Source organism: Sturnira hondurensis, unplaced genomic scaffold (assembly GCF_014824575.4).
Source record: "Sturnira hondurensis isolate 20B ecotype Veracruz unplaced genomic scaffold, ASM1482457v3 Scaffold0019428, whole genome shotgun sequence".
Taxonomy (NCBI): domain Eukaryota; kingdom Metazoa; phylum Chordata; class Mammalia; order Chiroptera; family Phyllostomidae; genus Sturnira; species Sturnira hondurensis.
The window spans coordinates 8659292-8673522 of NW_028092059.1; the positions used below are offsets into that span (position 1 = coordinate 8659292).

A 14231-nucleotide genomic window follows, 5' to 3' on the forward strand; every position below is an offset into this window, starting at 1 on the left:
TTAAATCATTCATCATTTCCCTTCATGCTTTTATAAGAGACCTACTAAGTACAACTTCTGAGGTTCATTAAAAGTCAGTCAATTACTTCCCAGGATCTTCAATTTCCAACACTCCTTAACTAGAAGAAACTAAAAAAAGCCCTTTTTGAGTAGAACAGCAATAGCTGTCACAAACAGGTCTCAAGAGTAAAAAACCTTAAGTGTTCTGCAGGGTGTCACAGAAACAGAGATATGCTTATCCCCTAAGCCTAGGCAGGTATAGGTCCATTAAGAAAATAACATAAGGGTAGTCTAGAAGATGGGAGCAATGTTTATTACTCCAAAGGAAGACCTGGAAATACCAATAAGCCAGTGTGAAACTCAGTGCTAAAAAGGAAGGATACGGGAAAAGAATGCTTGGGCAATGCCAAAGTATCTCAGGTTTCTAGAAACAATATTCTCACCAATGTTGCTAACTGGCTATTTAAAACAGAAAAAAAACTGTAAGCAAAAATACATTTTAAATTTTTGTAAAAAAAGAAAAGTAGAAAAACCAAGCTGAGGGAGGGAGGTTAGATCTGGACACATAAGGCAACCAAAAAGGGGGAAAAAATAACAGAAGGTAAATGATATATCTTTAAGTTTTGTTTTCATACCTGAATGATAGATGGTTAGAACGATCAGCTGTCAAGTGACAGGTGTTTGACAGTCTAGTCCACATACTTATAAACAAGATGCAGTCTTTTAACATTAAGAACATCTCTCAGGTCCTTTCATTAAGACAAACAAAAAAGCAACGCAGAGACACATCCACCTCAGTACACTGCTACAGTACTATTATATCGTATATTCTCTGCTAGAAAAATCATCCTCTTGCCCTCCTGCCTTACTTTCAAACCATAGTCTAAGTAAACTTAGAATTAAATATTACTACTAACGAGTAAAAGTGAATGTTTTAAATAACATCAGTTCATATGAAACAAAATATCAATTACGATGTTTTTTCTCTTAAATCCTAAAAAAGCCTAAAAGAAACTCCCTTTTATGATTAGACCAATTTGACCAAAAACAGATATGAAAGAACAAAGGCCCAAAACAGGTAAGACTATCAAAATAATGGAAAACAAGGTAAGAGACTTGCTCTACCACTTACAAAAGTCACTGAGATTAGAATGTGGTGTTGGGGCACAGAAGCTAAAGAGAACAGTGCAGAAGAACAGAAAGCACAGATACAGGCCTCATAAAAGGAAATACTGTATGAAGGAGAGCGTTCTCCTTCACAGACAATGAAGGAGAACTTCCAAATACAGACAATCAGTAAACAGTGACTAGATAAACCTGATCTCTGTCTATTGTCAACTGACTATCCAATCAAATCCTTCCTTGGACATTCCATAAATACTGAGTCCTGGTGGATGAAAGACCTAACTGTGAAAATCAAAACTTCCATGAAACTTTCAGAAGAAAATATGATAAAATGCTTATAAAATCAGGTTAGAGAAAGAATCCTTAAATAAGAAAAATAAAATCAGGGGAGAAAGATGATATCACTAAATTAAAACAAATACTCAATAAAAAACATCAGAAACTTTAAAAAGAAACAAACTGGGATATATATTTGCAATTTTTAAAATTTATTTATTTATTTATTTATCTTTAGAGGGGAAGGAGAGAGGGAGAGAAACATCAATGTATGGTTGCCTTTCATGCGTCCCCTGCTGGGAGTTGGCCTGAAGTGGGAATCGAACCACTATCCTCTGTTTCGCAGGCCTGTGCTCAATCCACTGAGCTACACCAGCCAGGGCTATATTTGCAATTTTTATATCCAATGAAAGATCAGTAGAGAATGTATATGGTACATTAAAAATCAAGAAAAATAACTGTACAGAATAAATAAAAGTAATGAGGAAAGTGGAACAGTAACAGCTGCCATAAACATTTTTTAATAGAAAAATAAAATGGAATGACCAAGAAATATATGAAAAGATGCTAAACTTCACTAGCAACGAAGTTGAAATAAAATGAAAACAACACCCTATTTAACACCCATCACACTGGCATAAATGTAAAAACCTGACAACACCCAGTGTTAATGAGAATGTTGACTACACAGGGACTTTATTTCCACTGCTGGTAGGAGTAAAATCTCCCCCAAACACTTAAAAGGGTAATGCTGCCATCGAAAAGTCAGCATTTTGCAGCTCTGCACTATCCACAGTTTTAATAAGAAATTCCTCTGCAAGGTACAATTCCTGGAGAATCTCTCAATCATGTGAACAAGAAAACATGGATAAGAATTTTCACTGAAATACTGTCTGTAATAGCAAAACACTGGAAAAAGTTTCATGTCCATTAATAGTAGTTTGCCCATGTCCATTAAAAGTTTCATGTCCATTAATATGCCATTAAAAATATGGCATATTCATAGAGTAGAACACCACACAGGTCTTAAAATTAACAAACTAGAGACAAAACTATTAAAAATGCTGAATGACAAGTTGCAAATGAAATGCAAGCAATAACACCTTTTATGAAATTTAAAAACATGAAAAAACAATACTGTATACTTATATGCAGAGTACATTCAGTAGACCCTCAATCAGTATCGGTTTGAATTACATGGGTCCACTCATACACAGATTTTTTTTCCCATTGACAATTTGAAAAAACTTGCAGATGAACCACAAAACCTAAAACAGATGACATAAACTTACAGTACTGATACAGTACAACACCGTAAATGTATTTTCTCTTCTTTATGATTTTTTTTATTAAAGATTTTTATTTATTTATTTTTAGAAAGAGGGGAAGGGAGGGGAAAAGAGAGGGAGAGACACATGGATCTGCTGCCTCTCGAACTTGCCCCCAACCAGGAACCTGGCCTACAACCCAGGCACGTGCCTGACTGGGAAATCAGTCTGACAACCTTTCGGTTTGCAGGACAACGCCCAACCGACTGAGTCACACCAGTCAGGGCTCCTTATAATTTTTTTTTTAAGATTTTATGTATTTATCTTTAGAGGGGAAGGGAAGGAGAGAAGGAGAGAAATATCAATGTATGGTTGCCTCTCATGAGTCCCCTGATGGGAACTGGCCTGCAACCCAGGCATGTACCCTGACTGGGAATCCTTGTAATTTTTTTAATAACATTTTCTCTCTATTTTACTGTAAAAATATAGTATGTAATACTCATACAAAAACATGTGTTAACTATGATATTAGTCAAGCCTCCAATCAACAGTAGATTATTAGTAGTTAAGCTTGGGGGGAGTCATATGAGGATTTCTGACTGTGCAGTGGGTCAGAAATCCTCACCACCATGTTGTTCAATGGTTAACAATATATTATAAAATAGAGTTTATTATACATTATAAAACAGAGTTTATAGTTTTTTAGAGAGTGTTTAAATCTGGAAATAAATAGGACAGAACCTCACTGTGCTCAAGAATTAACTTTAGTACATAAACGTTATAAATTCATACATATAAAACAAATCTGTATTACTGAAGTGCTATCAAATACTATTTTTATGTTAAGGTTTCTTATAAAGTAAAATAAATAATATAAAATAAAATAAAAGCCCCAAGCTACCTCATTGTCGAGTTGTAACAACACAAGCCAAAAATACAGTAATACACACATTCAAATTTCACTTGGAATGTCTCCTTTTAAGATAAAAATTCACACTTCAATCCACTGTGCCAGAATTTTAGAGGTAGAATTTGAGGTCAGCTCTCTGGGACACAAGGGAATGTATCTTTAAGGAAGCAGATACCAAGGTTGTTGGGAAAAGCAAGTCTATCAGCAAATATTAAATGGCAGAGGCAGAACCTGGCAAGAGATTGCATGGACCGGGTAAGGAGAAAAAAGGCAAATAAGAACTGGAGTCAGGCGCAGAACAGACAAGTCATAAGTAAGGAATCAATGTAGTGAAATTAGAAAAGTTGGCCCAGAATATGGGTTAGTTGACACTAACCACTAAACCTTCCTACTATGGCTCTCCCCCACGTCTCACTTCCCCTTGGAATGGCCTAAGAAGACTGCACCAATCAGGCTCCACATCACGAACCTCACATTTCTCCTTAAGATGCTGGGGTATGGATTTCTGTTTTTTCCTCAGCACAGCTTCAAAGGAATATTACTGAACAAAAAATAAATAAATTCAGACTTAAACAAATCCAATAAATATTTAAAGTGCTCTAATGCTACCATTCCTAGCGTACCTATCTGGGTTTGTAAGTTCTGACTCTGGAAAAAAATAAGAACTTCCTGGCCTTTGGCCTGCTTCCATTTCATACGGCATATACCATAATCAACTCAGGAATGCCTTCTTAGATATTTTGACCTACTACAGCTTTTTCTCCGAATCTGAGTAAAGAGTTTCTTCCCTAAATAAATGTCAGAAAGACTGCTCACCCTTTGGTGAGACTCTATATGAACCAAAGGAACACAGTTCTATCTTTAAAGACCTTTAATTATAAAATGACCATACCATACATATATAGTAAGATGTAAAGTCACTTCCTGCAGATAGAAAAGTGGGGGAGAAAGAGAGGACAGCATCAACACCTTTACAGAGAATGAGTCTGCCCAGAGGTTCTTATCTTCTTTTCGGGGACAACAACTGTTTTAAACAAAGGGAGCACGTATATGAAGCTAGCTAATATAAAGTAAATTCTAGTTATGTAATTCTAGTACTAAATAATAACTAAATATAAAGTTATGTAATTCTAGTACTATAATAATCATGCTATATGACAATTACCTTTTTATGTATGTATGTGTCCTCCACTAGACTGACTTCCCTGACAGTAGGAATTCAGTCCATTTATTAAATTTTTGTGTTCCCAGAACTTAATAAAATGTCTGATACACAGTAATCATTCCATGCGTGCTTGTTGAATGGAAAGTGAAAAAAGATATGACAAAAAAGAAGCAACAGTAAAAATCTGACTGATCAAAGAGAGTAGGTGAAAGACAGTGTCATGGCACAGGAATATTCCTATAGACATCAAAAGTTAAATAATGACTTGCTTGCATTACTTAACTATTTCAAATTAAAAGGAGCTTTAGCCCTGACTGGTGTGGCTCAGTGGATTGAGCGCCAGCCTGGAACCAAAGGGTCACCAGTTCGATTCCCAGTCAGGGCACATGCCTGAGTTGCTGGCAGGTGTGCCAGAGGCAAACATACACTGATGTTTCTCTCCCTTTTTCCCCCTCTTCCCCTGTCCCTAAAAATAAATATAATCTTTTTTAAATAAAGGAGCTTTAAGTTATGAAAAATGCATAACATAATTTCCTCCTATGATACAGATTTAAGGATAACTTGAACTCCTGAGCATTTCATTCCACTTTTTCTATTAATTCCATTCATTTGTCTAAAAGAAGTTACAGATGAGCCTCAATCAAATTTGCTCTTTTACCTTTAAACTGCCTTTTGGATAATGACTTTGTCATACTTGAGTTAACGAATAAGTACTTGAAGCTCTGTTTAATGACACTGCCCATGAAATAGTATAACAACAGTAGTATCTATATGTCTGAAGAGCACTGCCTTTTTTTTTTTTACTACATTGGTACTAAACTGTTATCCACTAAACTGGAGAGGAACCTCAGAAGCCACTGAAGGTTCAGAAAAGCTAAACAGGCAGAGTAATTCAACGTACTTTTAGAAGTTTTCATTAAAAAAACCATACGTTTCCATGACAGATTTCCCTTGAAGAACAAGTTTCAAAGTTTTTAAATTTGAAAATCACTTGTCTTTTCTACTTTGCACTTTGTTTTATTTCACTAGGACAAAATTAAAGTCTTCCCACCAGCAATAAAAAATACAAGTCTTACTGCAACTAGGGAAAACCTCATTAGGTGTTCCAAAAGCAGAAGCTTCCTAGACTTATGCCAGTCATCTGTATTAAGCTACTAAGATAAAGAAGTTGAACAAAATTATGGAACTCTAGGATCAAGATGCCATTATAAAAATTTTTAGCTCTCTGGGAATGGAAGCGACTTACACATTGTATTTGACTGCTGAGCATGCTTTTGGAATCACATGATATATCAAAATCGGGCCCTTTCTAGTCTCCTTATAATTAGAAAATTGTACTATGAAACAAGTAACTTTCACTGCTCTAATGTGAAGTATCTGGGTGACTCTGGTGGTTTTCAGCCATGTGTTTTTTCATTCCACAAGGTCCTAAAACTCTACCTAGGGTTCTGTAAACGACTGCTACAAAAATCTCACTTAGCCAGTTTGTTTTATTATTACTCTACTACCCAAAATAAAAAACAAGCCCATTTTTTTTCTCGGTCACTGAGACAGAGGCGCTCCTACTACCCCCAACAAATAAACATTAGTTGTTCTGGACTGTCTTCCTTTTCATACTTCAAAACAATATTTCATAGCACTTGCTCCATCCGCTGATAGAGAATAACACCTCCCACTGGTGTAAATAAATCCTGAAGTTATGCTATCAGGGCTTGGATAAATTTTCAGGTAAGCGAGGTGACATAGGTTCTTCCTACTAAATGCGGGCAAGTCAAGGTGTCTAGGGTTAGACACCCTGTCTAGGTGTCTAGACAGCAGGGTCTTCACTTTTGCATCATCTCCTAAAAGGGTGGGGGTTGCTTAGCCAGCTCTATAGGGAGCAGAAAGTTTATACTGTCAACTTCCTAACTGCTTAATTACCCCTCCAGCAAGCCCCAGGTTCTTCTTCCCCAGCCTGAGCTTGGCTAGGGGAATGGTCGGTCCTCTTTCGGGATCCCCAATCTTGCGGCGGGTCGGCGGGGGCAGAGAGCACTCTCCAGGGCGAAGTGACCCTCCCAGCCTCGATACAGCGGCACCGCCCCCTCCAGTACCCCAAGTTGCCACCGCCCACTTTCCAGTGCCACAAACAGCAGCCGGGCCCAGAACCAGCGCTTACCCACGTCTTGTTCGAAGGGGTTGGCGGCAAACAGAGGCATTTCCCCGATAGCCGAACCCTACTCGCTGTGGTCTGGCTGAGACAGGGAGCCGTTCGAGGTTAGCTGACCCACAGCCGCGCCTTCCTAGATGGCTCAGCTCCCACGGTGTCCAACTACTTCCGCCACGGCACCTACCCAAATCCCGCCTGACTCGCCAGCTCCGGACCTGCGTTCCGCCCACAACTGTGCCCCAGCTCCTCTAAGCGCCGCCTGCCAGGAGGAACAGACAGCCCTTGTTCAAGGTCCCTGCATGGGTCAGGCGTTCGCCGCGGGCACCTTTCCATTGCTGTAGGACCCCTGCAAGACTAGGCGTGTAGGGGGCCTTAGGAGGCCGGAAGTTGTTGCTCCGAGAACTGGGTAAGACCAGACAGTCGAAGCTAAGGTGCCTGCGGCACCGCCGTAGGGTGTTAGGGTACTGGAATGTCAGGCGTTTCCTGTGTGGGGCTGTGGCTTCAAATGGCAAAATAGTGGGTTCCTAAGCGGCAGGCTGGTTCCTCCAAGTGGCTGTGTACCCGCTGTTGGATTCTTATCACTGGCCTGTTGCCCTGGAAACAGATGGAGCCGCGTCATAGAGGGAGCTTTGAAAGTGGCCAAGAGGTTTCTTCTCTCAGGGGTCTTATGGTGTTGCGCCCTCCTTACTGCTTAAACCCTACTGCGGAGGTCAACGTAACTTTGATTCTGGGGACTCCTAACGTTTTGCTTCCATCGTGTTGGTGCCGGGAAAATACTGCTGCCTGTACTCGAGGAGTCCGAAGAGGAATGAGGCACACTTCCCTGCCTTCAAGCTGCTGACAGTAGTATATACATAACAGTGTGTGACAATCCTGATATACTCCTTATTGGAGGGGGATGCAGTCCCAGACCTCCATTGGATTCCTGAAGCCTTGGATATTACTGATGTTCCTGAAACATTACTGATGTTTTTTTCCTACACATACATACCTATGATAAAGTTTAATTCATAAATTAGGTATAGTAAGAGATCATTAGCAAAATTGAAGTTATACTGTAATCAAAGTTATCACAATGGCTTTCAGTCCATGAGGAAGTGAAATAAAGTTTACTTTAACACAAGCACTGTGATAGCACAAATTAGCCTACTAAGGAGAGGGCTGCTAACTGCTTAATGGAGGGTCAGCACACACAGCTTGGATATGCTGGACAAAGACATTCAAGTCCCAGCCTGCTGGAGCAGGATGGCTGGAGATTTCATCATGCTATGCAGAATGGCTTGCATTTTAAAACTTAACAAATTATTTATTTCTTGAATACTTCACTTAATATTTTCAGACCACGACTGGCCACGGATAAATGAACCCATGGAAAGCAAAACTGCAGATAAGGGTGGACTACTGTATAGTTGGGGTCACAAACTCAGATTCTCAGGATCTGAGGATGGATCCAGCCAGGTATCTGAATGTAAAAGTACAAGGCCCTTCTCACACAAATACTCCATCTCCCTAACCCTACTTTATCTTTGCATAGCATTATCACTTCCTAGTATATAATTTACTTACTACATTTTTCTGTCTCCCCTCTTACGAATATAAATTCCATGATCAGTTTTGTTCATTGCTGTATTGCCAGCATCTAAAACAGTGCCTGGCAAGTAATGGGTGCTCAGTAAATACTTTCTAAATGTAGCCATGACTATCTAACCCAACAATGTGTATCTGAAAATGAATAACTACTAGTAAACTTCAGCCATTTGAAGTGTGTGCCATACTAGGGCTTCCAATTTTAAGATGACTTAAATGACTTTTAAATTCTTTAAAATGTTAAAGAATTACTTTAACATTTTAACAGTCAAAATCATTTTACAACCTCTGGTACAATGATATAGAGGAGAGAATCCTTACGCTGTAGATCAGGAAGGTGGTTGCATTTTATACTATAAAGATAGTTGCACAAATAAATATTTATGAAAGGAACTGATTTGCAAGGTGATTGCTGGAGGAGGGGATTATAAGGGGACTAAATAGTAATGGAAAAAATACAATAAAGGTTAAATTTAGGACTTCCGCCAAGATGGAGGCATAGGTGGAAACACTGTGCCTTCTCCCACAACCAAGTTTGACTACAACAAAGGTTTGGAGAACTAGGACACACCCAAAGACCAGAAAACGGAATTATATGGAAGTCCGACAACTACGAACTGTTCAACGGGACGGTAAGAGAGGCGGAGCCAGCAGTGGAGCTGGGTCGGGCAGGACAGATCCACCGACCTAGGTGCACAGGCAGCCCAGAACCAGGCGGGGTGTGGGGCAGACTGACCGTGGTCGCACATTCGTGCACAGTGAGATGGACCACACAGGCCCCAGGGGGCGAACCCAGTGGTGGAGGGCTGAGGGCGGTGGCACACTTGCATGCAGTGGAACGAAACACATGGGCCTGGTGACGGTGGTGGCTGTGGCGCCGGGGCCGCGGCGACAGGCGGCAGACGGGAAGCCGTTGTCCCACTTTGACCCCTCCCCCACATACAACGTCACAACCCAGCGACTTAGTTGCCCTGTTCTAGTGAACACTTTAGGGCTCTGATCCTGCTACAGAACAGGCACAAACAGCCCAAAAGATGGTGCAGGAAGAACTCAAAGTCCCAGAGCCAATAACTCTAAGCAACCGAGAAATTGCCAGCCTCTCAGAAGCACAATTCAGGACACTATTTATCAGGATGCTCACAGAACTGGTAGATTATAGTCACCAATTAGAGGAACAAAGTCACAAATTAGAGGAACTTATGAAGGCTAAACTAATTAAAATGAAGGGAGATGCACAGGAAACCAATAGTGATGGAAAGGAAACTGGGACTCAAATCAATGGAATGGACCAGAAGGAAGAACAAAACATCCCACCAGAAAGGAATGAAGAAATGAGAATTCAAAAAAATGAGGAGAGGCTTAGGAACCTCCAGGACATCTTTAAACATTCCAACATCCGGATTATAGGGGTACCAGAAGGGGGAAAGAAATAGCCACGAGTGGAAAATGTATTTGAACAAATAATAAAGAAGAACTTCCCCAGTCTGGCAAAGGAAATAGACTTCCAGGAAATCCAGGAAGCTCAGAGAGTCCCAAAGAAGTTGGACCCAAGAAGGAACACACCAAGGCACATCATAATTACATTAGCCAAGACCAAAATTAAGGAGAGAATCCTAGAAGCATCAAGGGATAAGGGGACAGTCACCTACAAAGGAGTACCCATCAGACTGTCAGCAGATTTCTCAAAAGAGACCTTACAGGCAAGAAGGGGCTGGAAAGAAGTATTCCAAGTCATGAAATTCAAAGACCTACAGCCAAGATTGCTTTATCCAGCAAAACTTTCATTTAGAATGGAAGGACAGATAAAGTGCTTCTCAGATAAGGTCAAGTTCAAGGAGTTCATCATCACCAAGCCCTTATTATATGAAATGCTAAAGGGACTTATATAAGAAAAAGAAGATGAAAAATATTAACAGTGAAAGGACAGCAAACACACAGTTATTAACAACCACACCTAAAACAAAAGCAAATCAAGAGGACAGCTAGATCAGGAGTGGAACCATAGAAATGAAGAACACATGGAGGGTTAGAAACAGGGGGGTGGGAGGAGGAGAAGGGGGGAGAAGGCACAGAAGATAGCATAGATGGTAGGTAGAAAATGGATAGGGGGAGGGGGAGAATAGTGGGGGAAATATAGAATCTAAAGAACTTGAGATACGTGGTTATAAACTAAGGGGGGGAGAATAGTGGGGGAGGGAGTGTGGGGGTGGAGGGGAATGAAGGGGGGGAATAGAACAACTGTAATGGTATAATCAATAAAATATATTTTAAAAATAAAAAAAACCCTCGCTTAAGGAAAAAAAAGGTTAAATTTAAAAAATTGAACCTAGGATGTTCAAAATATGTTTGGAGATTCTGGGTGGATGTGTCTAGGATTAAGGCTTAGTGTTGGAATGGAAAACAAGGCTAGATAGAGATAAGAGGAAGCAGATTGGGAAGAACCCTAAGAGCAAGCTCTTTTTTAACAAACTTTAGCATATAAGGCTAAATCATTTAAAGATTTTCAGCGGCAGAATACTTAAAAGTTTCCATGGATATGTATGGGGTGGGGGGCCATGATGGGGTGAAAATGGAGACAACTGTACTTGAACAACAATAATAAAAAGTTTCCAGATATTAACTTGACATTAGAGTGCATGATGTATATGAAGCAGACCCAGGCAGAACAGTTTAGGAGGCTATTGCTTCACTTGAAAGCCATAAGAAGAAGTCATGTACAGGAGCTTGTACATGGCAAAAGGCAAAGGGCTTTGGAAAGCATGCACATCTGAAGACTCCTTTAACTAGTTCTTCATCTTTAATGTCAAGCATACTCAAAAATATGTAGGTATTTCCCTTCCTCTGTGCAAAGTTTATTACTTGATCGAATGAAGTTATTGAACAATTGAGAGATATGTCAGTGGCAGTCCACAAATTCTACTGTGCAAAGAAATGCAACTTTTTTCTTGTTCTGTCACATACAATCTCTTTTGAATCCCTGTCTCCCTGATAACAGGAAATAAAAATTGTCTTTATTTTTAGAGAGAAGGGCAGGGAGGAAGAAAGAAAAGAAGAGGAACATCAATGTGTGGTTGCCTCTTGTGTGCCCCCCACTGGGGACCTGGCCCACAACCCAGGCATGTGCCCTGAGTAGGAATTGAACTGGTGACCCTTCAGTTCACAGGCCAGCACTCAATCCACTGAGCCCCACCAGCCAGGGCAGAAAATAATCTTAAATTTCGTCTCTAGGATTTTCTTGCTTTGGGGGTTACACTGAACAAATCTGGTATCCTTACTTTAGACCACTTTCCCCAAACCTATACCAAGATCCATCCCCAAGTATGTTCTTTCAATGCTTCCAGGACAAATGAAAATTGACCTTAGTTATTTTTCTAGAAACACTGGAGGTAGTTGTAGCAAATCTTGAGAAGAGAAAGTAGTGTCTTGGAAGGCATCTTCCACAGGTGAGATTTCTGAACGGTCTTCAGGCAAAAGGAGGGCACTGTCCTATAACAAGAGTACGTGCTCCACTTCTGTTGGGCTAGAGGATTGCAGGAAATCTTATCAGTTCAAAGTTCTTGAGAGGATCCATCCAGATATCCACATTCTAGATCTTGGTCTTATTCTTTCCCTTTCAGGGCCCTGACTTATTAGGCATGTTTTGGGTTATTAATTAAACCTTCTTTTAAATTTTGCTACTCTCACAATCAGGTCTTGAGTCTGATTTTTTTTTTAATTTTAACCACAGTTGGTGCCCCTCCAGCTACAGAAAATACAGTATGCTCTCTCTTGCTTTCTTGCTTTCTCATTGTGTTTCAGTTTGGATAATTTCTCTCTTTAGGGTGAGTGTTATGTTATTTTTCATGAGTTTCCAAAATATTAGGTTTGAGTATTTTTAATGAACTTTTTATTTTGGAATAATCTTAGGTTTACAGATACTACAGTTCTCATTTACCCTTTACCCTTTTTCTCCGATCGTTAAAATCTTACATTCCCATGCTACATTTGTCAGAACTAAGAAATAAACATAAATTCTTTGTTGTTAACTTGGATTTTACCAATGTTTACATTAATGTCATCTTTTGTCCCCAGGATCCAACCCAGGTGTGTCAGGGTCCCCAAGACCAGTCCCGGATTTAATGATTTGCTAGCACTCAACAGAACTCAGCACATAGTCATCCTCATGACTATGACTTATTACAACAAAAGGAAACAAAACGAAATCAGCAAAGGGAAGTGACACACGGGGATGAAATCTGGAGGCACAAGCTTCCACAAGTTCTTTCTTAGTGGAGTCATACCGGACATGCTTAATCCTCCAGGCAATAAGTTGCAACAACACACGTGAAGCACTGTCTACCAGGGAAGCTTTTTGCAGATTCAGTGCCCAAGGTTTTATTGAGGGCTGGTCACCCAGGCACCCTTCCCCTAACATGCACCCAATGTCCGGACTCTCAAAAGAAAAGCAGGTGTTCAGCACAAACTACATTGTTAGTACGAATAGTTTAGGCACCACGAGCTATTCGTATCAGGGAATTATGGGAAATCTCTTAAAATCTAAGTTCCCAGCTGCCAGTCAAGAGCCAACCTGGCAACCAGGCCTTGCTAAGGATAGCAGTCTCAGGCCTGCTATGTTAACTCTTTTTTGCATAGCAGGTTACCACACTCCATTTAGTTGTCATGTTTCCCAAGTCTCCTCTGATTGTAACCATTTCTTAGTCCCTCCTGGTTTTTCATGTCCTTAACAATGTGGAGAAGTGCAGACCACACATCTTGTGTACTATCCCTGAATCTAGGTTTGCCTCATAGCTTTCTCATGCTTGGGCAGGTGTTATAGGATTTTAGAAAGAATACGACAGAGATCCATTGTCCTCATTACATCATTGTAGAGGGTATATAGGATATTTACATGATATCTGGTGAGGGTAACTTTCCACACATAGTAGATGTAACACTTGCCAAGTTCCTCCACTTTAAAGTTAGTATTTTCCCCCTTCTTTACTCTATTCTTAGGAAGCAGATCATAGGGTCTAGCCCAGCATCAAGGGAATTAAGCTTTACCTGTAGAGATTAGTATCAAAATTTATTATTGGAATTCTTCTGTAAGAAAAATTTGTCTCTTCTATTTACTTATTCAATTATTTTTAAGAGTATGAACTCATATTTTATAATTTAGACTACAATCCAGTAATGTGTTTATTGCTATCATAGTTGTTTTGCTCAAATTATTCCAGCTTTGGTAACTGGAAGCTCTTTCAGTTGACTTCTATGTCCCTTTGATGCATCTCTATCCTTTTCTTCTTTGGGGGGGGGGGCATGTCTTTACTTTCTCATACTACAAGATGGTCCAGCCTCATCTCGTGTATTCTCTGCCCCAGTCTTTGAATCAACCATTTCTCAAAAGAACCCTAGTTCTGAAGGTCTCTTTAAAGATTTTATTTATTTATTTATTTTTAGAGGGGAAAGAGAGAGGGAGAGAAACATCAATGTATGGTTGCCTTTTGTGTGTCCCCTGCTGGTAGTTAGCCTGCAAGGAACCGGCCTGCAACCCAGGCATGTGCCCTGACTGGGAATCAAACCACGATCGTCTGGTTCGCAGGCCCGCGCTCAATCCACAGAGCTACGCCAGCCAGGGCTGAAGGTCTCTTTAAAGGCTACCATAGAAGGCTTCTAGCTTTTATGATGTGCCCTGAGTATGCTGGTTAACCTGAGCTTATCCTTTCCTTCCTGCAGTACATTACTAGTAATTAACCAACCAACTTCACAGTCCTTATA

The 14231-nt window shown here is 40.1% G+C and overlaps 1 protein-coding gene across 3 annotated transcripts in view; it reads right to left on the reverse strand.

Annotated features, from left to right (window-relative positions):
• The window catches only part of STAM2 (signal transducing adaptor molecule 2), a 44228-nt gene extending 37088 nt beyond the window's left edge, over positions 1-7140 (reverse strand). For all 3 annotated transcript variants that reach the window (XM_037027785.1, XM_037027784.1, XM_037027783.1), the window contains exon 1: positions 6900-7140. In XM_037027785.1, the coding sequence (XP_036883680.1) occupies positions 6900-6939 (40 nt within the window). In that variant the 5' untranslated portion in view covers positions 6940-7140. The remainder of the gene's footprint in view (positions 1-6899) is intronic.
• Between the last annotated feature and the right edge of the window lie 7091 nt (positions 7141-14231).